Here is a 24,587-nt window from a genome sequence, read left to right as displayed (position 1 = left end):
CTTTTCTGGCTTACGAAGCGTCTTCTCTCAGTAACTGTCTTTTATTGCGATAGCACTTATGTGGACACTCAAGACGGGTTTTTGCCGCCGCCGTCGCCGTCATGTTCCGTGTATATTCCAAATCGATAACATCGCCCCGCGCATCGTATGTTCTACCCGCAAGTAAGAGCGCGCGAGCGCTGGCAACGAACGCGGCTGAAGCAGAGATGAAACGAGCCTGCCATCTCCGTCGCACGGAGGGCGCATGCGATAACATCATCCCGTATGCGAGGCCTGCCGCTCCTCAAGCAGAGAGGAAACGCCCCGGACGTCTTTCGTCGAGCGAAGGAGCATTAAGGGACGCCGGAGGAGGGGGGGAGGGGCGCTGCGTCTCTCGAGCAGCAACTGCGAACATTGAACATTAGGGCGCGGTCGCGCGCGCTATCTCGGCAAACCTTGTACGTGCTATCCTTGTACGTGCTATGCTCACACCGCTTCGCGTTGAGATGACAGACAGCACGGAAACCGCTTCGCTCCCTGGAGCGACCGCATCCCCTTACATCAACGTTTTGTAGCTTTACACGAGCTCGGATCCAAAAGATCCTTACTTCGTATAACATTACAATTTGTAGCTATCGCATTCACTGCTTCGCTCTTGCGGCGAGGCTGTGATTATTTTTTGTATTGTGGAAAGGGTGATTTACTGACACAGATCAAGTATCAGCTATTTAGTGTCGCTTTAACAAATCGTTATGATAAATCGAGGAATATGGTAAGTCTCAGTAGTTTTCAGTAAATAATGAATATCCTTTATGTGCCAAACGAGTAAATAGTTCTCAGTATACTCAGATCGAACGAGACGAGAACAAATGAACACTAATCTGTATATCCCTCGGTGCAGAGTGGCCAACAGGGTGCTGATCCAGTCGACGCCAAAACCTGTTTTTTATTGTATCTCACATATGCTCTACGATCTATCAACGCCCGCAGGAACGTCAAACAATTTTTCATCTGGTCAAAACGGCTTGAATGCAGTCAGCGTACACAGCATAATTGCGCATTTCCCCTCCTTAATAGCGACTTGTATCTCCCAAGGATATTTTCGCGTACATTCAAAGTTTTCCAAGGCATCGCTTGTCCTGCGACCATTTCGTTTTTTTTTTTTTTTTTTTGCTAGGCTTTCGAAATTTTTACGTATCTTCTGGGAAATCGCACGCTGGTTGAAATTTTAGGTGCCGATGGGAGATTTGTGAGTTCCCCAGAATTATATATCTTGGGGTTATATAGTTACAGAGAGGTGTACCACCGGTGAGGGCGCGCTCAGCGAAGGCAAGCGGACGCAAGGCTTGCAGCGCCAAGTTGATTTCCACATTTCCTCGATGTGCACGGTGGCTTGCCCTCACAGCGCAAAGTATCTGTCAGTGTTCCAACATTCTGCTTTCTAGGAATCGCGCTGCAGATATGCTCACCGGCACTGTTTTCTAATTTCAACTCGATTTCATTACCTCCGTCGGGACGGAAGCTCATAGTGACGATCCTTCCCTTCCGCTTACTCAATGTTGCTATCTTGAAAATGCCGCTCTGGTGCCAAATTGCATGCTCGTATTTCGTTCCACTCCTCCTCCGCCACTTCCTCCTTCTTTTGTGACGGTTTGGCCACTACAGCCGCACTTCCTCTTCCCTGCTTCTTTTTTTTTTTTTCGACGCCATTAATCTGCCAACGCGCCACACTTTAGCTTACAGCTGCCGCCCTAAGACCTGCAGCTTTCGATCTTACCAACCGCGGCGCGAAGTGATTTGTTAGCTGCTGGCGAAAACACGTTCGTGGCTACACGGTTTCTATCAACTGCCGTGTTAGAGTGTACTAGAAGTTCTGAGTGGGACGAGCAGCCGGCTCTGCACCTGCATCGTAGCGAAGCGCGGTTCGTTGACAGTTGCCGTGGCGGCGCTGCGGTCGCAGTGGATTGGTGGTGTTCGCACTGGCGGCACTGGTTCGGACGTGTTCCAAGTGTGTTCGTCGTCGCATTCACCTATTAGCTGCGTGAGCGCTGCTGCTGTTTTGTCTCTGTCTACTACTGTGCTGTGGTGGGAGCCTATAATGCCCAAATGACTGAGTGCCAACGACTTCGGCATGACTAAAGCTAGGCTTCGCCATTGCTACGCACCGGGATGCCGCACAGGCTATGCCGGCGTCAAAGCAGAAAGGAAGCTATCGCTTTTTAGCGTTCCAAAAGATGAAAGTAGAAGAAAAATCTGGGAAAGGAACCTCCATCGCAGCGACAGAGCTCTCGAGGAAAACTGTGCAGTGTGTGAGCTCCACTTCGAGGACCGCTACATACTGCGTGAATACGTCCACATCATTGACGGCAAAGAAGTGAGAATCGCCCGCGGTGTTCCCGCGCTGACGCCAGACGCAGTGCCTACAGCCTTGCCCAACGCTCCGAAATATTTGAACACGAAACTGCCTACTAAACGCGCTCCTCGTAAACGGGAAGCGCCTACCGTGCCGGGACCCCAGAATAGCAAGAAAGCCTGCACGAGCACGCCTGTCGACGAGGACTTTGAAAGTCAAGGCGACGTGCAGGACGTGTCGACAGCGTCGTTGAAACTAGAAAACTTGCGAGAACTGAGGACTCCGTCTAAATATTGGTCGGTGCATCAATTCCCTGGCTATGAAGGCGCTGTTTATACACTGTCGAAGTTGGATACGTGCTCTGGCACTGTCACTTCAGAGAGGGCAGTCCTTTTTCACATGAGCGTGATCGAGCAGGCTAGTTACATAACATTTCTGAATGGAAAGCTAGTTTCTGAAGGACTTGCAAGAACTGTATTGCAGGCAGAGGAAGCCCTTCTTCAAGCATCTAAATTTCTGAAATGCCCAGGTGCACTCAGCACTTCGTCTATTACCGACGGGGATTTAACGACGAAGCTGCTGGGCCAGACAACACAGTTGTCTGGCCCAGCAGCAAGCACGTTGACAGGAATTTGCTTGTTCTGTTGACTCAAATGGTCGAAAATTTTGTAGACTTGGTCCAGACTTGCAACAGGATGCCCACTTGACCATAGTCAAGTGGGCCTTCTGTTGCAAATCTGGACCCTTATTTTCTCCTAATTGATTCAATTACAGCAATCTTAAAACCCTTGTTTTCGGCCTTTAATTCTGCCAAAGCATTATTCTCGGTTTTTCACTCTCACTCTGCACTCCCTACTTTGGTAGCCTGCACCATAGCGTTTATTATAACATTTAAGCTCCACATTTTTTTGAAACCGTGGTTAAAAGCAATAAATTGTTTACAAGGTTAGCACTGGTAGTTAAATCTGTGTAGAGGATTCTCGGTATATCTGAGTAATCTTGCGTGCGGTCGCAGCATGCTCAAAATATTGTAAGTAATTGCAATAATTAAAAAGGATACTGAAGTATCCCGACAGTTTCGAGGGGTGTGCGAAAAGCTGCAAAAGTAGTACGTCAACGGCAGCTATCACTCTCCGGCGTTCAGACAAACGAACGACTGCCGCTGAAAATTTCCATGGTAGAAAATTAGCGCACTGACACCGCATTCACTTCTAATTTATGCAGTTGCCACCACGACACTTTTAAGTGGTCAATTTCTTAGAGAAATATGACCGGATCAGTCAGTTGGTATCATTGACGCATCGCTGTCCGTGTTCTAGAGGGAACACGGAAAAGAATACACGGCACGCTTTCGTTGGAAAGCCTTATAAGTCACTTTGAATTTATTCTCACTTGTTTTCTTCTACCCTAATGTCTGTATATAGATCCTGTAAATAGAAAAACAGGGCGAAACGCGAGAAAGCGCGGCCGGTGCGCCCCGGCACGCTCGGTCGCGACCAATCTAGTTTGCCCGCAGCGACCCCTATTCCGTCAACGAGTGCCGCCTCGGCAAGAGCGTCGGGTACAACTTTAGAAAAAAGGAGAGGCCCCGCCCATATGACCGAAGCGCGGCAGCCGATTGCCTCCGCGGCAAAGAAATAGTCCCGCTTCTTCTCCTTGAGCGGAGTCACCGGCCGTCCGGCTCGTGACGTCAGTCTAGAGCGCGCGCCCATTGGTGGAAGCGCGTGTGCATCCGCCTTTGAGGTGCAAATGCCGCTTTTTTCTAAAGTTGTACCCGACAGTACACTCTAGCCGTGTTCATGTTCAGACGTGAGTATAGGAGGACAGCGAAAATCCCGCTAGGGTGCGCCGCATTGGCAAAGCGCCATTCCATTGCTGCACAGCCGCCGCGGTGACTCAGTGGCTGTGGCGTTCTGCATACGCGACGTCGTAGGTTCGATTCTCCGCCGCAACGGCCCCATATCGATGAGGCGGAATGTACAGAAAAAATCTTTTTTGTTTTTGCTTTGGGGACACGTTAAAAATCTGCATGTGGTCACTGCGAACACCCAGACCCCACCACCATACCTCTATATATAGCTCTTCAGTAGCTTTAATTTGGACGCTAAACTTTATTAAGTGGATTTTCGCTTTTGCATGGTAGCCCGCTTTTTAATAAAGCTCACGCATTGTTCCGAGTTAAGAAAAGCAGTTGTGTAAGCTCATATAGAGGGTGCAAATTGCAACAGGGTTCCTCGTCGACGTCTCGGCTTAGAGCAAAATACGTAGTATTACGTCATGAAGATGCGAAGTCGCTGCCGTTAATCTGGGTATATAGCCAAAACAGATACGCACATGACCTACGCGGGCATGATTCGACAAGAAATTTTCGAAGAAGGTATTTGTGACTATTGGTAAAATGCTTCTTGCTGAGGATTGCGTATTCTCTGGTTTTTACTCGTGCAGACTGGTTGTTCTCGTATGCCTAACTCTCGACATTTTTGTATGCAACGTGTGGTATCGAAGGACGAGGAACCTGTCTACTGTAAGTGGCCTGGGGTGCTATAACATATAAAAATATTTCGCACTCTTTCTATTCCAATTTGGCTGACGTGAAATTTATGTCACTTCTCACGCAAGCATGGACGGGAATCCGCAACCTTTCCTGAGTAGCCCAATTAAACGGTTTCATTTTTTATGAGGAGTACGTTTTTTTTTTAATCCGAATAGCGTTGTCTGTTCCGACTCGATCTCCTCGCCTAACACGAGATCCATGAACGCGCATAAGGGATGTAGTTGGGCGAAGCTCGCGGAGCCAAAGCACAACACCGGAGAATAAAAGTTGCGCCACGTCTCCGTTTGGGGCGCTTCAGTCCGCTTATCTCGGCATGGCTCGCAACGACCGGCTCGCAAGAAGCCGGCTTGCAATTAATTAACGATCCTGTTGTCACTGCTCGTTCTGGAAGCAAACTAGCTCCAACTTTTATGTCAAACGGTAACGCTTGTGAAATAAAGAAAGAAAAAAGTCACTTCTGATGGCAAGGAAACACGGTACATTAAACTGACATCTGATATGCTGCAGTGATTATGCAAACAAAAGCAGTCTCACGAAACCTCCGCAGTGTTCGTTTTGCCTCGTTCAAGTATGCATATCTCATCGTGGATTTGAGGCAACCTACTTTTCATTCCAAACGTGTGCAGTAAATTCCTACGCCGGGTATGTGCTTTCGACTAAGGAACGTTCCAAATTTACGCCACAGAAGTTTTATTGCATAAGCTGTGAATGAATAAGTTCTTTAAAAACTAGTGCGTAAAATGGCGGCGTAAGACCACGTTACATTAGGGCATAAGTTTTCCAATTTATGGTTTCACTTTCGCATGTTATCGTCAGCCCGAATTTATTAAAGCTGTAGAAAAACTACAACGTAGTAAACCGACGATTGATAAATGCTACCAGGAAGCAAAATAATAGCGAAAAATACAACAATTTATTTAATTTATGATTCCTATCGTTATTTGAAGGGGACAGCTAGGCCGATGAAAAAACGCATCCAGGTGCGAGTGCCATCCATATGCGAGTGAGCGTTTGTTACAAATCTAGCAAATCAGCTGTCAATCAAGAAAAGCGAATGAGTAACACCTTTTCGATCCTTGGAATAGGGCATTGAATGGATAACACCAAGGCCATATGGTCTGGCTACCTCAACAGGCAAATCATTACATTGTGACGGTATTTAACTCCTGCGTTCCAGTTTTGATTGCATTTGCAGGAGCTTTAAAAAATATTCCGCGTGTGCAGGTTAGCTAGCGAGTAGAGAGACAAAACTAGATTAATTTGCATAGCAGGACCTCACGGTTTATCCGGCTCATCAGCTCGCTAGGGCTGATCACCGTCGACACCGACAATAATCCCGCGGTGCGACAATGGGCAAGTACCGAACGACCATATCGTTTTAACGCCTGTTGCTAAGAACGACTGCCCGCTACAGTGGCTTATATACAACCTTTGGCACGAGCACGCGGTCATGTTAACTCCAAGGTAACATTTCAAAAGTAGTCCGCGGCGTTTTCTTTTTGTTTTCTGACCAGCACCTTCTGTAGGAGGAGCTATTCTCAAGTCGTGCGTGTTTTGAGGCATATAACTAAATTTAATGATGAATTGTGTGAAGAACATAATAGCTAAAATGTATTCAAATGGTAATAGAAAAAACAATCATAGCAAATAACCGTGCCTCGAGTTTCACGGCAATAACGTCATATGGACATATACACCAGTTACGGGTATATTTAATCATAAAGCAAATTATTTTATATCACTGTTGGTTATTAACATTACAGCTTTTTAGCGTGGATGTGGCGAAATATCTTGTTTTACTGAGTGCTAGTCTAAAATGGCCTTGCTTTAGCATCGAATAATATGAGTATGCTTAGGTTCAATAATGAAAATTCAGCTATCAAAATTTTCGCTGGCCTGGGGATAGCGGTACATCTAACATGGCAATCTTCACTCCAAGGTGCATCAGCAACTACCAGTCTGGGGACTCATTGGATTCATGGTCTCGGGCGCTGTACCTTTAATGCAATGCGAATTGACTAAATAACAGAAAATAAACACAAATATTAGAATACATCTAGAAAAGCGCACCCGCATACGATGAAAATGCAGTAAACTTGCCATGAATGCAAACCCCATGAAAGCACTTGCCGCAAATAACTTTCGTCCACAAGCAAAAATACATGCAGATGAAGGGGGCGGGGGGGGGGGGGGAATGCGCTTTCGCAGTTGGCTGAAGTATTAAGGTCACCACAAACACTTGTTGCATTCATTATTTGCTGTTGATATAAAAATAAGTCAACTGCGTCGTTTCAGTCGCTGTCGGCAGTGGAGGCGATGAGTGGTTCTTAATTGAGAAAAGTCGGCGGGAAGCAGAATCTGTTCGCATTATACTAGAAAATAATAAGCTACATTTGAAACGATCCCAAAAATTTGCGCCAATGAGCTACGTCGCTGCGTTCACGAAGCATCACCGCGAAACTTGATTTCTCTCAACACTAAACCGGTTGTGCACTCCCACAATCACGAGCCATTGACTTCAGTAATTTTTTTCAACTCTGTCAGTTTATTTTACGAGGACTTGTCGGCCTAGCTTGTGAAGGGAGTGTCCTAAGAAGAGTCATACGCTGCACATTGTCCAGGAACGTTTAAAAAATTTTTAACATGCCACAAACTCCTGTCCTGCCCCAGCTATTCCTCCCTTCGTTTGTTTGTTATTCCTGGCATTTCATATTGAAAACATGTTTCCATTCGCTTGTGTCAACTGGGTCTGCAGAGTCAAGATGGCGAACCCGTTGGAAGACCTGAAGCTAGCAGGAGACGATGTCAAGGAATGACGCAGCCAGACCAAAACAGCAAGACTACTGTGGAGCTGCGCAATTCGGCTTTTTTTAGCACGCAAGTCGGACAGCCTAGGGGAGCTAACAGCACGCGGCACCTTAAGCAGTGTTGGCACCGACTCGAAAGCGGAAAAGAATAGCTCTGGCATGACCACTCCCCTGACACCCCATCAAGCACGAGCTAGTACAATTGCGCATAACGAGGCGTTGCAAAGTTTCTCGCGGTCTCAGGTCGCAGGCATAAAACGCACACGGCTCCATTGAAATGAAAGCAAATGAAATGTCGTTGCAGCGTGTTATTGCGACTCCCAGCGACATCGCTTAGCCTACCTACACCACATAGCAAAAACGCGCACTTGTCCCAAAAGGAGGGAGGCCACTGCACCAGCTGGAACATGGTAACCATTTGGTACAAAGCGTGGTTCAGGGGCGAAATAAGAATGTCCTAGGCTTCGAGTTTGGTCAAAGAAGCAGAGAGTTATTTGCTATCACATCGCAGCCTGCAGCATTTCGCACATCCGCATCGGTGAGGTGCATGCAAGCCCAGCTGGTGCCGAGCGGCTGTTCTATTTCGAGACACCGGCCGGAGGCGCCGGGGCGCGCCGACTCGCAGTGATTTTTTGCGCCGCAGGTCGCACCCGGGAGGCTACCGAGGGCGACCTGGGATGCGAAAGCACGGCGAGCGTCGCTCGCGAGCGTGGAAAAGAGAGCAGAGGACGGGTACTTACGTGTGGGCCGGCTGCACGACCATCCCGGTTTCTGGAAGGCAAGCAGCGGAAGGGTAGGAATGAGCACCACACTCTAAGACAGACGAGCGCTGTGAACTGCGCGAGGCGAGGCCAGCACTTTTGACGTCGCCCCGAGCCGGTCCGTGAGAGTCTTTAAAGTAGTCCACGATATGGACTTACCGTTTCGAGTCGGAGTCTAGAGAGCGTCAAGCCCGGAGAGGCATCTCCAGACACTGGTCCCGAATTAGCTAGCGGGACGTTCCCGTTCCCCGACGCATGCGCCCCTGACAGGAAATGACGCGGAGAGCGCCCCCTTCCCGCCTATTTTTGCCCTGGTGTAAGCTTACGCCGCCGCCATTTTTGGAAGCGCATTTCTGGGGGCGGCCGCACTTTCTGGCCGGCATTTCTAGGGTTTCGACCTGTGTTTACTAAGGCGCGTATTTTCGGCGTCACTGTGACGGTATTGCCGATTAGTCGCATTATCCGGCCACAGTGTCATCGCGCCGCGTTGTCCACACCACGTTTCCGGTCGCGTGGCCGTCAAAGCCTTTTTTCGTCGGACCGCGGACCGGGGAGCGCCCGGCGGCCGCGCTCCCGGAATAGGCCGCCCTTGACAGCAACTGACCGAAGACGGTGAGCCTGCAGCAGGCGCTCGTGTTGCCCACCAGGTTGGACGCCGTGCACACGTAGACGCCCGAGTCCTCGGGGAACGCTTCGGGGATGCTGAGCCAGGCGGTCCAAGGGGCCGGACCGGACGGCTGGCCCACCACGTGGTCGGGCCCGTGCACGGGCAGGCCGTCCTTGAACCAGCGTAGCCGTGGAGCCGGGCAGCCCGTGACGAGCGCGCGCAGCGTCGCCGGCTGCCCTGGCGCCGCGAACACGTCCTCGGGACCCTGCGAGCGCCGGGACGCTGGCACGTGTCGTTGCGTGTTTGACACTACTCACCTGCAGGAATACGGGCGCCGACACGCGCTGACCCGTTGCCGGGTTCTCGGCGATCACCACTGCTTTCTTCTTGGGACTCCACACGGGGCTGGCTGTCTTGGTACGAATGATGGATCGCGGACTCTGGAATTGGCCCGTTTCAAGGCAGAAGCTGGTGCGCACCGACAGCGGCTCGAACAACGATGGGCGGCTCTGTTCCGGCTGCACCGGAGGTGATGGCGGCGCGCGGATGGGCCTGCTGTTCAGCAGCGGGGCATCGTACTTGGGCTCCAGGATGTCGAATTTGGGCTCCGGGGCCACAGGAATAGGCTCGACACGCCTCAAGGGCCCCGCCGCGCGGCTGGCCCGACTGGTGCTCAGCTGCAACGGAAACGGGACCCCGTCGCGACCATGCAAAGCTCCATTCATCAAGGCAGCCACTGTTGCCCGAACAGCAGTATAGAAAGGCGCTCGCGATCGACAAATTTGTGCATAGGCTTACGTACATTGTGCCGCAAGCAGCAGGCCCATCTACGTGCGGCGCAAGGAAGCGACAGCCACGTGTGTGCAAGGTTCTCACGTTTGGTTTCGGTTGGGAAGGAGACAACATGCAACACATATTGAACACAAAGCATAGCTTTATTTCACGTCACCTTACAACTGTGAAGATTATTTTCTGTCGGTTTTGGTCAAGGCACTGAGACGAGCATGCTACACCAAACACTTAAGGACGAGCGGCCAAGGGTAAGGAAGGAGAGAGCTCAGTTCCGAGCGGCAGCCATACAGACAGGTAACACAACGGAGAGCACCATCAGAAAGCGCGGACAAGAAAGGTGCCTTCGGGACAGTCTCTATGCCAGCCTTGAGCCGAGCAAGTGTAAGGAGGAAAGTAGAAGGGGACGCCGCACGGCGTCAGGTAGGCCTGCTACTTGCGAAACTCCCATTTGTAGACCAAGGGACCCCTCACCTCTTTAGTTTGGGTCTTGGTAATCTCAGTGACTCTCTTGGTCACCCGGCGGGTCACTTCTTCTGTGACTTTGTCTTTGGCACCTGCATGGTCCACTATTTTTGTGGTTGTCTCTTCTGACACTTCCGGCGGCATCTCGTTCACGTGTGTCACTTCAGTCACGCGCATTTGCAGGTCGCCCGACAGAGCCAAGCCGGTCGAGTCCCCTGGTCCCGGTCGAGGCACCTTTGTCTCGTACACTTTCACCTCGCTCGCTTGCTGGATGCTCTCGTCGCGTCTTTGCACGTTGTCAGTTCCTTCGTCGTCTTCGTCAAGCACAATTAACTTGGTGTTCGCGGTCACAACGCCATTAGGACTTTGCACGCGCACTTCAAGGTCACCAGAGTCCTCAGGGAAGGCTTCGGAGATGGTTAGACTGAACACGGCCAGTGACGTTCCGGCCACGTTCTCCAATGACCGGGTGAGCCGGAAGTCTGGTGAGTCAGTTATAGGCTGACCCGACCGAAACCATGAGGCTGTTAACTGGCCACCAGGAGGCTGCGCACTGGCCACGCTTAGGCACACCTTGGTTCCGCTCTGCACCACTAGCTCGGAGGGTAGCGAACGGGCTAGCCGCAGCTCCGAACCACTCTTGGACACGGACACGGTCTGCTTCGACGTCCTCGATACAGCAAGTTGGGTGGTTGCCGCCTGGGCTGCCTTCTGCACAGATAGAAAAGAGAGGTCGTTTGTGCCTTGCTCGGGGGCTTGGTCGCACGAAGCGGCTACCTGAGGTTCGCGAACGTGCATCCTGCAGCCCGTGCGCGTACGTCCTCCAGGGTTGCTAGCCTCCACTTCATAGTGGCCGCTGTCATTCCCTGTCACTTTGGGGATCAGTAGCTTCACCGTTCCATCCGGATCGTGGCTGACCTGCAGTAGAGCGCGAAGATGAGTTGAAAGTGACTAGACTCATGAAAGTGTCGCGAAAGCGACAAGAGTGACCTCTGTCACACCTGAAAATCAGGGCTGGGTAACAGTTCTCTACCATCCTTGAACCAGTGCACGAAAGGTGGCTCCGGCGCCCACAACTTGGCAGTGAGCACCACACGGCTCCCTTCATCCGTGGTCACGTCTCTAAGCGGCTCCAGAAAAACAGGAGCGGAGAGCGCCACACGTAATTTACACTCCGTGAAACAGCTACCCATAGGGTTGACCGCCGAGCAGCGGTACGTGCCGGCGTTCTGTGTGTTGATGCCGTTGAGTAAAAGAGAGCACTTGTCTCCCCGGAACAGCAGCCGCACCCGCTCAGACTCCTTGATCGGTTGCGTGTTGTGGTACCAGATCACCTGCGCAATAAATGCAAAGACTGTAAGCTTCGCCTTCAGATACAAATGTTTAAGCAGCTACGTGCGATTGAAGCGATACGTTCCAACGCTGTATACAGCCACGTTATTTTCCAGCCGCATAGATATGTTTCATCGCCCTCATTCATTGTTTCAGTGGCCATTCACTCCACACTAGCATACAAACTCAAAATGAGAGTATGAAAAGGAGCAGGAATCCTTTTTCCTTACGACATCAAACTGTAAGACAAGTTACACTGTAAGACTACTTACACTGCAAGATTTTTCTTCTTAAGCTTCAGTGCATCTAACGCTATATCAGTCGTTCATTTAATTTAGCCTAGAGAAGCCCGACGCACCTGGCTCTTATTCCACGCTAACTGCAATTGTACAGCAGCAAACATTCTAGCACCAGTACTGCTGTAGCTCAATACCCAATATTTCAATAGATGTATAATCAATATTTAACGAAAAGAATCAGGCGCAAAAGAGACGAACACAAGAAGTGACATGGACGAACGCCTACTGACAACTGACTTTATTCGAAGTCCATGTCACTTCTTGTGTTCGTCTCTTTTGCGCCTGATTCCTTCCGTTAAACATGCACCAACTAGCCCAGCAAAAAGTTCTATTTGAATATAATCAATACTTCAGAGATAAATATATTAAAACAGTCTCATAGCTATGCTAACGTTCTTGGCAGCTGCGTGCCATTCCCTCTTAACTCATCCTCTGCCAAAAAATAAGTGATGGTCAACAAATAGAATAAAACAAACGGAATGACACTTTCATCGTTCTGACAGTGGCCGGCTAAAACAGTGATATTTTCGCGTCATACTAACACATAACACGTTAGGAACGCGCTGATAGTGCCTTACTCTAATACCTTGACTGTTTCACAGCTGAAAGTCTGTGAATATTTCTTGAAAGGCAAAAGCATTCGCGTGGAAAGAGAACACACTGACAATCGCTTAAAAATATACCGGGCGCTTCTACAGAGACATTAAGCAATATTTTAATGGAGCCGTTCTGAAACAAAAGTGTTCTTCGTTTCGAGACATGTCCTCAGTAGAGATGAGCCGTGCGTGGTAACCAGTCGTTTATTACAAAAATTAATTATGACAAGTTAGTAAGCTAGCTCATCGTAACAGAGCAATGTAAGCAAGGTCTTTGTAAAAGCTTATCACTCCTTGTATCTGCAAAAAAAAAAACGATTACCGGCGCAACTCTGGCACGGTGAATTCAGAGCGCGCAGAAGCGAAACTGGAAGGCTGAAGCGTAAAACTTATGCTTTGTTGTTGAATATAAAGTTTGAGTGAACGAAGAAAACATATCCGGATTACTAAAGACTTGTGAGAATATGTTTGCATAATTTAAGCGACGGCTACCTTTGTATGTAAAACTGTGCACCTTCATTAAATTTACACTGTTCAAAATGAACATTGACAAGAAGGCAATAACGATAAAGCCTGGTGGGTAGAGTAATGTGCCTTAGAAAAAGGTGGGCCTTAACTGTATCGATCATTATTAGCACACCCAGAAGGCGACGATGACTCATGACAGGAAGGAAAAGAAAGTCATCAAAAACATCAACGTTATGAAAAAAAAGAACGGAACGAGCGTGACAGAAAATGCCGTAAGTTATGCCATTCCACGAACGCGAAATGTATCGTAACTTTCCGTTTTCTTATTATCAACTAGCATTAGTAAGCATAGTAGTTGGTTTTCGCAAGTCAACTGTAGCAGCGCAACATCCTTTGCCCAATTAAAATAATTTTAGTGGCAAAGACAAAAGGATTGAATCACGCGTCGCCTTTAGACGTTGATCTCACTGACAGTGAAATCAACTGACCGGGACGACCGTCCACAGTGAGACGAACGACCACGTGTATTCTGCACGCACTCTTTTCACAGGAGCACCTGACGGTTAAGTTATCGGGCTTTTCTTGCTCACGCTACATGTTAGTGACTTTCATTCGGTACTGCCGACCTCTGAAATCTCAGTGTATGCAGACGACGCAGCCCCGATATTTGTTGACGATAACATTACAGCCCTAGAAACTATTGTAAATGAGGAACTGAACAGTGTTCTGTCATGCTTTATGAAGAATGAGATAACAATAAACGTCTATTAAATGACTTGCATTGCTTTTTACTCTCAAAAGAAGTAAATTATGAAAACCTATATATTGTCACGTGGTCTCTGCTGGTCAAACGCGAATACATCAAAATAAAAGAAGAAGCGGGCGTGGCAATACGAATACCTACACCGCAAGTCCACTGCGCAATCGGAGAACTTATAGATGCTGGCATAACTAAACACACACTCTCACCACACAGAAAATCAAGCGTATAATTTTACTAGAACTGTAGATGGTAATTACTCTGGATATAGAAAACTAGCAATGCATGTACGTATACTCGTATTTGTGTGCTGCTTCATTCCGTGTGTGTCCCCTTCTTATTTCTTATTACCTGTACTCGACCATGGAATGCTGCTCTTTCTAGGCTAATATATGCATCAAAATTTTATAAAAAATGTGTTGACCGCACTTGTTGCACTGCATACGCAAGAACGTTCCTTCCGTACTGCATATGCGAAGCATTTCACGTGCGACCGGAGCTATAATCGAACACTGGACTGCGATTTCCACATCAGCGGCGACTTTCTGAAAAACCAAATGGCCAGAATCCTACTCAGCGGTTTCTGGAGCCATGTAGCAGTGGTCCGCACCACAAGTCATGTGGCAAAGTGGCACTGATTGGCACGCACTTCTTGCTTTCTTTTTTGACAACAAGCGCGCGAGGCTCGCTCCGAGAAGATGGATGACCCTAAAAAATAAAATGAACAAAAAAAATGGAACCGATAGCGGAGACCTCTGGTTCGGGCCGTCCAACAATGACGCATTCCAGCGTGACGAGATCCGGTCCAGGCTTGACTTCCAGGTCCTCCAGGGCCTTGAGCACTCGCGGAGGCTCCGGCGGCGGAGCGTCCCTGCGGCATTACGTAAGCGTCTATACTCGGGGCCTCGTGGAGGGTAACGCAGGAATCTCGTAACCGTAGCAGAAAAAGAAAGAAACCGAGAGCGCGCGAGCGGCACCTCGGCGAGTGCTCACTCGGCCACTTTCACTTGGCAGGAGCAGGCCGTCTCGCCGGCCTTGTTTTTGGCGACGGCAGTGTAGGTGCCAGAGTCGTTCTCTGTTGCGCCAGCGAGCACCAGCCGTGCTCTTCCTTGCTCCTGGGTGGGCTGCGCGGAATAGGAAACGAGAACAGTCGGTGGCACAGAAAGCGGTCTCCCAAACACGTACCTTCGCGGCGTCTCGGACTGGCAGCAGGTCCTTGGACCAGGAGACACGCGGCTCGGGCCTGCCCTGGACGGTGCACTCGAGACGCAGCTCCTCGCCGGGCCGCAACTGCGCAATGGCGGGAAGCGGCTGCACGAATGTCGGCTCCGTCAGCACCCCGCCGACTGTCTGCGTAGTGTGTTCCTCCAGAGCTTCGATGAACACTTCTTCCAGGGCGCTCTCGCGTGCTTGCTCTGCGAACCAAGACCCAATCGTTTTCGTCAGACGGGAAAATTAACGTCTGATCTTACCGGTTAACATCACTAGTCAAGAGTGGATTATATATAGTGTGACGTTTGTAATTTTGCATGACTGATGAGCGTTGTAAAATGGATAACTAAGAAAGCTAGTGAAGTACGTTTTGTGAAGGCGTAGTAAAACGGAAAAAAAAAACGTCAGATCCTACGTACCGTGGGAATCAATGTTATGCGAAGCATGCGCGGGATGGTGACTGTGGCGCAATTTTTCACATTACGGGATGACGCTAGACAAATGTGGAAGTGGTATACGCACACTCATATGTTGAAGAGTATTATATGTATTATGTATTATGTATTGTGTATTATATAACCAGTGGGTTACAATTGCGTAACGATGCCAACAGTAACACGGGCGTTACCAACACCAGACGCTGTAAGCTGATATGTAGTGCTTATATTCTTCAATACTGGATAGCGCGAATCCTAACAAGACAAAGAAGGAACGCAGATGCGCAGAACAGGCGTTACTCGCAACTAAGCTTCATTCAGGAAAGTTTCCCTAGATATATACACAGCCGAGTGGCACGCACAGGCGCACTGCACATACGTTAGTCACAGTTGCAGTTGTTACAGTTGTTATGCTTATACTTGTCAGTTATGGCGGAGAACGCACGCACGCACGCACGCACGAACCCGTGTGCAATTGTGGAAGGGGTTCTTGACAGTTCTTGAACAAGGTCATCATCACCGTGATCAGTGAGCCCCAGCAGCTGGACCGGACTTGTTATTCGGATCCGTTCGTGATCGGGGCTACGAGGGGTCTAAGTGCAGTGAAGTGCGAGATTCAGTAGAGCTGTTGAAAATCTTGGATGCCTCTTACAATGAAACGATCTATGATACCTCCTGTCTTGGACGTGGCAGCGAGGTCTTTTAATGCCCTGTCCCCATCCAAACCGTTTTTCACGCAGTATAAGGACCAGGCGTTGTTGGGTCTTGGTAAACCAATGTTGAAGTCACCGGTAATGATGAGAGGCCTGATTCTCTCGGCTGGTTTACTGTAGGAAGCATTGATCCCGGTTTTTGTGTAATCCACGTGGTCCACGTTGCGGACCACGTGGACGAGTGGATGGTAGTTGAGCGTCTTCCAGGGCTGTCCTGTCTTCACTTTCTTTGCGTACGCCGCGGTGGTGTAGCGGTTACGGTGCTCGGCTGCTGACCCGAAGGTCGCGGGTTCGATCCCGGCCGCGCTGTTCGAATTTCGATGGAGGCAAAATGCTAGATGCCCGTGTACTGTGCGACCTCGGTACACGTTAAAGAATACCAGATGGTCACAATTTCCGGAGTCCTTCGCTAGGCGTCTCCCATAATCATATCGTGGTTTTGGGACATAAAACCCCAACAATTATTATTATTATTATCACTTTCCTTGCGTGCCAACGTGTGTGTGTTCGCGGTTACTGTGTTGGTTGAGACTCTGTATCACATGTGGCACATATCCGCAAAACATGAACTCTGGTATGCGGGTATGTGCCACACGTGACTGAGAGAAAGGGTTTCATGACGTACGCGACAGATCCCCTGCTATGCCAATTTTGGTAAATGACAAGTTATGGAGACAACCTGGAGAGCGCCCAGACGTAGGCGGCTAGATAGATAGATAGATAGATAGATAGATAGATAGATACGTAGATAGAAACGGCCAAAGTGCCTGAGGTTCACTAAGAAATGCTTCGCACTTAAAAACTGCAAAGAAAGAAGCGCACGGCTCCCTATTCAGTGACCCTATGCAACGACGCAATAAGTTTGTCTATTTTGGCTACTACTTGTCAAGCGGGAGGAGAGGGGGGAAAGAAAGCTCGTAGGAGGTGGTTAAAACCTGGGGCAAACGCAGATTGTTTTTCTTCTCTCGTTGAAACCGCGCCAGTGATGACAAAACCGCGGCACCTGATGATGTTACAGATCGCAGTTTTCTCTTCGTGAGAGAGGTTCTTTTTTTTTTTTCGGCAGAAAAATTTCAACAAACGTTGTCTCGCTGAAGATTGTTTATTATAACTTATAAGGCGATAGTGTTTACCAGAAACTGACAATCACGGACCAATTCTTTCTAATATAGCTGGTGTCGAAAAAAAAATCGTTTCAAAAACTTACACCAGAGCCTGCTGTGCAGAACTTGGGAATTTTCTGGAAGGTAATTTTCTCCCTGTGGGTGAAATCTACTAATTGCTTAATATAAGGAAGTAACCTTCCAATATAACTTTATATTCATCACTGCCGCGGCTTCAGCGAGAGAGGAAAGAAAGTGTGCGTTTGCCCTAGGTTGTTTTAACCACCCCCAGCGGACCTTCTTTTTCTTCCGCCGGACTAATAGTAGCAGCGTTACGAAACGAGACTGTACCGAAATAGCCAAACTTAGCGCGTCGTTCTATATAGTGTCCCTTTTGACTCTCATCCTGCCCTTTTAGAAATAGCTAAGTTATATTGTTTTGTATTGTAGCTATATTGTACTTATATTGTTATTGTTCTCTTCGCCCTCAAACGTAGCCAGCGTAATGTAAGAGTTCCACTCCACTGAATTTTATTCCTTTTCGACCTCTGTTTGCAGCTGACCGCTTTGGTGATAACGTGCAAGGAAAGGTCGCTTCCGCGCACGTTATTGCCGCGGCCGGCGATAACGATGTGCCAAAAGGCATAGCACACGAACGTGATCATCGCATTATCCCAACTCAGCGCTATAAGATAACGACCCTAATTTAAAATGAATTGCTTCGCTACGACCAGTAAATGCGCACGATAGCCTGTCGTATTTCCTTGTCATACAGTGAAAAATCAGTCACTTCTTGAAACAAAAGAAAATGTCAGTCATTCCAGAGCAGCAGGAAGGTACGAAGCAAATCCACATATGGGCTTCCTTCGCAGCTTCATTCCATGCTCTCGTGTTGTTGAAATTTTTTCGTTCCGTGCAGGTTCTCATGGTATAAAGAATTTACGAGCAATGTGTTGTCATTAGGAGAGCTTAAGTGTTGTGTATACTCGGGGACAACTTTCCGTGGCAATGAAAGGAAAGCTACGGGGGCGGAGCGTCTGCACATGTACTGCTACGCGAAGTAGTCCGGCTTGGCGCGCGTCTCGTAACGCCGTGGAAAGTGATGGCTAGCGTTGCATCCATCAAGGTACGAGTAAAAGGCGCGACTTTTTCACGCACGCAGAAACGCAAAGTGACAACGTATAAAGTAAAAGAAATACAAATATCTCGCTTGTGTGCGCTGCCTTCCGTCTCAAAACATGTAGAAAATGAAGGAGTATTTTATATATCTCACGCAGAAAATACGGACGCAATTGTGGGACTACGTTTATTAGCGGTAGGATACGTTCATTGTGGCTCTGTAGCTTTCCCTTCATTGCCACAGAAAGTTGTCCCCGAGTACAGTCACTACGAACGACTAAACTGCGGCACTAGTAGACACCAGGACGGAAAGTAGAGACATACGCCAGAGGAATTTGGCAGAGAAAGAATATACGTTGCTCAAGTACTTCACGAAGGTGCAGATTCTAAAACGATTATATTTACTAATTAGAAAAGTAATCACGAAAATTATACTAGTTAGCTTTTGCCTGAAAGAGATAACCGATTGGTACTGAAGCAAGACCTGCACCATTCATTAGAAATGTTTATTAAAAACAGTACAATGAATGCAACAAGCTGATCTCCAAATTTCTTCAGCATCAGCTTGGCGACCGTCCCGGAAGAACATTGGTCATGGATTCGGGTTCTGGACCAGGACGAATTTTTCGTCAAGTGAGTAATTCGTGAGACTTCCTTGCAGCTACATGCTACAAACGGGGTTTTCCTTTCACGAACATCACTCTATATTGCGCGTTTGTGCAAATTGACTTGCCGAAAACTTTCTGTTCCAACATTGTCACGGTACTGTTATGGAGTTCCAATTCACAAAGCTTTCCGTTCGCAATTTCTCTTTGCAATTGACTAGATGGCCGCATTCTCTAATATTATGTCCGGCATGAGGATTGCCTGGAACTCTTACGAATAAAGGCCGAGACAGACGGTACGATTTTCCATGCGATGCGACGTCCGACGCGGCGGTGGGGAAACCGGAATGGTGACCTTTCATAGCATCGGACAGCCACCATTCCGGCTGCCCCACCGCCGCGTCGGCCGTCGCATCGCATGGAAAATCGTACCGTCTGTCTCGCGCTTAATTCTAGCGCAAGAGCTTTCGGCTGGTTTGTAAATTTGGCCCAGGTGTGCCCACAAAAAAAGGGAGGGGGGTTCTCAAGATGAAGCTATACATAAAAGTAGCTGATGACCAGTTGTGATGTAGGAAATGTTTCTAGCGAAGGTTCACAGTCAATGAAAAACATGACTAACAGACTAAAGGGCGCATTGACAGCGCTTTTTATTCATACGCACAATTTACCATTGGTCGGTCATCCTCGGTCACATGTCAAACAACGCCTACTCGACTGGCTGGCAGTCGCTTTTGCGAAGAATTTCGTGGACTTGTTTTAGGATCTGTTCCCTAAAATATTGCAAACTAAGCTCCTGAGCCTGAATTTACAAAGCAATTCGAACGATTGACCAATTCGTGCGAACCCTAAAAGGGCAGCTTTAAAAATCAGGTTACGTGTAATTACCGAAGGTTATAAACCAACGGCCATCCATTCTTACGAACGGAAACATTTGCGATTCTGGTCTCTGTGCCCGTAATTATACGAGAAATAACTTGTCTGGATCAGTTCATAAGAGCAGGTGCCAATCAAGGGTGCTGTGCAGTCTTCCGTTTCTTTTAACAGTACGGCGCTATAGCTTAGACTGGCTGGCCGGTCAGCGCCGTCTAGCAGCACGAAGCGACGTGAAGTTCAATAGTAGCGAATGTGCACCAAGCTCACTTGTAGCACAAGCTTCGCTGACTCTTCCAACCACCACGACAGCCCCTAGCACCACTGATGCAAACTTGCCGGCTTATCGGAAATAGCAAGAACGTGCGCCCCTGGCTTGCGTTCTTTTTTCTTTAGCTTGTGCACTCCACTCCGCATGCACAGACAAGCAAAAAACTTGGAGGACGCTTGAGCTTCGCCTTCAAGAGTAGAGCGCGATAACTTAATCGGGCCCCGTGCGCCTTGCCTCCAACCGTTTCGCAAGGAAAGGAACGTTTGCGCGCGTAACATTGGCCGTTTCAAACTATCCTAGAATGCCTACATGCAAGTACAGTTACGAAGTGGCCACTACGCCATAATTCTTCCTTTTGCAAATCGGCGAAGTACCCACTACGCGTCCGTAAGGTGCCACGCGCACTCTTGCGCAGCTGCGCACGTTGTAATGGGTGGGCAACTCTAAAACAGCCCATTCGTTGTGCAATTCATATGTTTTGACACCTGGTGCGATTCTACGATTCTGCCACGCAATACTACATGCGTTAAGGAGACTCCTCCCACTACGTGATATTCCTATAGCGTTTTTTTTTTTTTTTGAAGCAGTTTGAAGCACTGGCTGGGTAGGTGGTAGGACACCTGCTTGCCACGCAGAAGGCCTCAGTTCGATTCACACTCGGACCGAAGATTTTTCATTACTTAGTCATTTGCATCTATCTCGAATTTTCGCTCACGGACAACGCCGATTTTCCGCTCACAGCCAACGACGCCGACGCTGAATTTCTGCGAAACGAGCTCTTTAACTCTATCGCGTTAAAAGGACGCGTCCGGCTGCACTCACAGTCGCTGTCTCCGATGAGCTGGGAAGCTTTCCACTAAGTTAATCGCGAGGGGTGGTGTCATACGTGCGGGAAGAGCCTAGCACACAAAACGTGCGATACAAGTCAGTTTGGTGCGCACGCGCTGCTCTTGCTGATCTCGTCGCTTCGCGGTGCTAGAAGGCGTTGCTAGACCGGTCAGTCGACGCTTGTACGGTAGTGTCAAAGAACCGGGATACTGTACGTACGTAAGTTTAGAGAAGGCGACTGGCCAATGACAAACCAAACTTACGAACGAAAGGCATTGTGCATTTGACCTCCATGAGTTGGTTGCTGAGTTCGGCCCTGGGACTTAATTAAGAAAGCTTTTCTTCGTTTGAAAGAGGTATTTGCCACTGGCCGACCGCCAACGCTAATGATGATTGATTGGCACATGTTCTGAAGAACAGTTTTAGAGCAGTGCATTTTTATTAATGTGGACCAAAATACATGCACTGCTTGTCACTGGATTACATTCAACGATGCCACTGGCTTGGCGCAGCACAATAAGCCTTTCATGTAGACTCTTTCAAAATGCATTCGATATTAAAATTTTATGAACCTGAGAGCCATGAGACAACGATGTCGCTAAGATTTACGTCACCCAGAGAAATTCGTCGTAAGTTTGTTATTTGTGGCGAGAACATAATATATTGCATGTTATTGTTATGTGGCCGGGCCTATAAAGTCCAAACGGCTATGTTCGCCAACTATTGACTCTGAGAGCATCATAACAACGTTGACACGAAAAATGGCGAATTTGTGGGCCTTCATTGCAAAGCGTGGGGATTCCGTTTATTTTTATAGAGTATTACATAGCTGCCGGAAAACACGAAAATAAGCTAATTAGAAATATCACTGAAGCGGAGGGCACGCGATTTTTTGTGTCTCAATACCCTTTGTAGGAAAAAGCACTTGAATTTTTAAAATGATGTATGCTTTGCATGACCACGCGCGGATGTTTTTGCATATGTGCGGCGTTTCCTTTCAATAAAAAAATATTGTTTAAAGTCATGCAAGAGAGGCGCCGTTGTTTCCACGCCAAATCGAGGGCGCACTCATTCCGCCGATTAGTTTGCTTCATACAAGATATGAACTCTGCGACACTCGGTCCTATCATTCAGCTCCAAGCAATTTTGTGCAACGTACAGAGTCTAAAGTTCGAAGCGCCAGAGGCACCATGGTATCGAGTTACTGCCGGAGTGAATTTCTTGGCTCTTCACTCCGAATGGGTGCACTCACGACCGTAGGCGTTCGTACGGAGGGAAGGGAAGGGGAGGGGGGTAGGGGTAGGGGTAGGGGTCTGCCCCCCCCCCTCCTCCTAATCATTTAAAGAGTGGCTTTCACGTCATTTTTTAATGCGAAGGGTTACGGCTACGCGTATTGTTGATGATAATGGCGACCAAGCGACCCCTGATGTTGCATTCCCATAGCTGTTTACTTGCCACCTTTACCCCGGAAAGCCTGGGGCCAATGGCGGGCCTTTGTGAGAAGCACGTCATAGCTTCATTTTCATTTTTGCATCCATTGCGGAGCTCGTTTTCCTTCGGACTCGACCAGCGGAGGGGAGGGGGGGGGGTATAAGGTGAAACTTGGCCCCCTCTAATGGAGAACCCTGCGCACGCCTATGCTTATAACTGTCGCTGGTCGGTCAGCGTGGCTATCATGGCCTTCGGCAAGTACTAGTATTCACCAAGAAATGTGGTCCTACAACGAACGTGACCGCGACAAACATGTTCCAATTGGAAACAAGAGCTCGTATAAGTAGGATGCGCAGGATTTGCCACGGTGACAGCGTCATACCTCGGACGCTCAGGCGGCACGACGTTTCGGCCAAACCCGCAGCGTTTATAGCCTTGCAGCAAAACTTGGCTGAGTCATCGGCGAGGGTTTCCTCTATGGTCAGCTTTTGTTCTGTCGTGCCGTCCTCGAGTGGCTGGCTTGTCGTGACGTAATCTGAGTTGCCCCGAATGGAGACGCCATCCTTGTACCACTGAACCTGGAACAGAGGAGAGGCCGAAAGCAAGCGTTATGCCGACGATCGTATTACTTCCAGCTAACGTGATGTAAGCAAACAAAGGACGTGAAAAAAAGAAAACAAAAGTAAATGGACGCAGGTGAGCAAGAGCGAACTAACAAAGAAACAACTACCGCTGTTTTCTAAGAACGAACAAAACAAAATTGCAATACGCGTGAGAATTCATCAAACAAAACAAGATCCATTCATAGCTGAGCCGAACAATGGGTAAGATAATGTCACTTATAAAGTAACCTTATCATTATAGCTTACATTCAAATCGTCACTTATAAAGTCGGTGACGATTTGAATGTAAACTGGAGACTGAAGCGCATGCTCCATGTGCTGAAATGAGCAGCGGGTGAAGAGACACGCCCTCCGAATGCAAACGCGTATCGAAAAAATGTTTCAGAAGAGCTACAATCGTAAATGCTAAAAGAATATATATATATATATATATATATATATATATATATATATATATATATATATATATATATATATATATATATATATATATATCCCTTCTACCTTCTAACCTGGGATTTATAGCGACGGGAGTGCTTCCCCTTAATTTAAGACATGTTAATGCATTAAATGCTATCAGCCTTTCTGTCGCTGAAGTTCTTTTTGTTTTCACAAGCAGCTTTTTGTTGAGGCTGAAGGAGATGCATTTAAAACACAATAGGGAAAACTTCTCGTGAGGTTTTCAGTTTACATAATAGTCTAGCTTGTCTGTTGTCCGTTTGTTTTAGGACGAGCGCGAATGAAGTTTTCATGCAAATTATTTCTGGGAATTTTACTTCAAGTGCAGAATGCCTGGACCTTACCAATGCTGGGGTCAGTTTTGCTGCTTAGCAGTAGGTGCTGAGAATCACTGTACTCAACAGGCATCAAAAGGAAGTGGAACTGCAAACAGCTTCGAATACGGCAGAGGAGTATATGGGATGATTTTCTAGCAAATGGGCAACGCTAGAGTTGGCTGTTTCTGAACAGAAGTCACGCGACATCGCTGTTGTCGCTGGTGTTATTTATTATGATGATGATGACATATGATTGTAGTTTCTAGGATGTTAAACATGCACTCTGGGCTTCACGGTTACCCCAAGGAAGAAACGGGAAAGAAGTAGCACTGAAAAAGCTTTCGCTGAAGACCATGCACTTCACAGATGAAACTTTTCTGACAGAATGAAGGAAAGACAATGACTTTTAAGGGCTCGTTTCTTAGTTAGACACAATATTAATGTCTTTTAGTTCTCGTTAATTTTCTGACAGAAGCAAAACAAATTCCGTACAAAAGGAAAAAGAAAGAGCAGCTGCAATCAAGAGTGCTTATTTAACAATAAAAGCTGACCAAAGCGGGAGGAAAACTTTAGCCAACAAGCAGGATTACAAGTTATCGTTTGCGCATCGCACAGGCGAGACTTGGCTTGGACAGAGAATCTAACTTTCTGCTGAAATGCAACAAATTTGCCAGAGAGATGGCGACGGTGATTTGGGACGTGTGAGAAAACGCCCTTAATAACGCGTTGAATGATTTCTTAACAAGCTGTCATAAATGCCCCAGGTCATGTGCTGATCTCATCGACAAAAAGCCATGCTTATATAAATGGTGTAAATTGTAAAGCGTTT

At 47.9% G+C, this 24,587-nt stretch overlaps 1 protein-coding gene across 1 annotated transcript in view; it reads right to left on the bottom strand.

Annotated features, from left to right (window-relative positions):
- The window catches only part of LOC119379038 (titin), a 294,770-nt gene that overhangs the window by 233,606 nt on the left and 36,577 nt on the right, over positions 1 to 24,587 (bottom strand). The window contains exons 19-29 of the mRNA XM_049412985.1: positions 22,742 to 22,937; positions 14,956 to 15,185; positions 14,764 to 14,894; positions 14,524 to 14,641; positions 11,317 to 11,649; positions 11,093 to 11,233; positions 10,287 to 11,026; positions 9,864 to 9,888; positions 9,379 to 9,738; positions 9,059 to 9,326; positions 8,434 to 8,464 (exon numbers count right to left, since the gene is read on the bottom strand). Coding sequence (XP_049268942.1) covers positions 8,434 to 8,464; positions 9,059 to 9,326; positions 9,379 to 9,738; positions 9,864 to 9,888; positions 10,287 to 11,026; positions 11,093 to 11,233; positions 11,317 to 11,649; positions 14,524 to 14,641; positions 14,764 to 14,894; positions 14,956 to 15,185; positions 22,742 to 22,937 — 2,573 coding nt within the window. The remainder of the gene's footprint in view (positions 1 to 8,433; positions 8,465 to 9,058; positions 9,327 to 9,378; positions 9,739 to 9,863; positions 9,889 to 10,286; positions 11,027 to 11,092; positions 11,234 to 11,316; positions 11,650 to 14,523; positions 14,642 to 14,763; positions 14,895 to 14,955; positions 15,186 to 22,741; positions 22,938 to 24,587) is intronic.

This window comes from Rhipicephalus sanguineus, chromosome 1, assembly GCF_013339695.2.
Source record: "Rhipicephalus sanguineus isolate Rsan-2018 chromosome 1, BIME_Rsan_1.4, whole genome shotgun sequence".
NCBI lineage: Eukaryota > Metazoa > Arthropoda > Arachnida > Ixodida > Ixodidae > Rhipicephalus > Rhipicephalus sanguineus.
The sequence above is the reverse complement of the archived record's forward strand: the minus strand, read 5'-3'. Positions and strand labels throughout refer to the sequence as shown.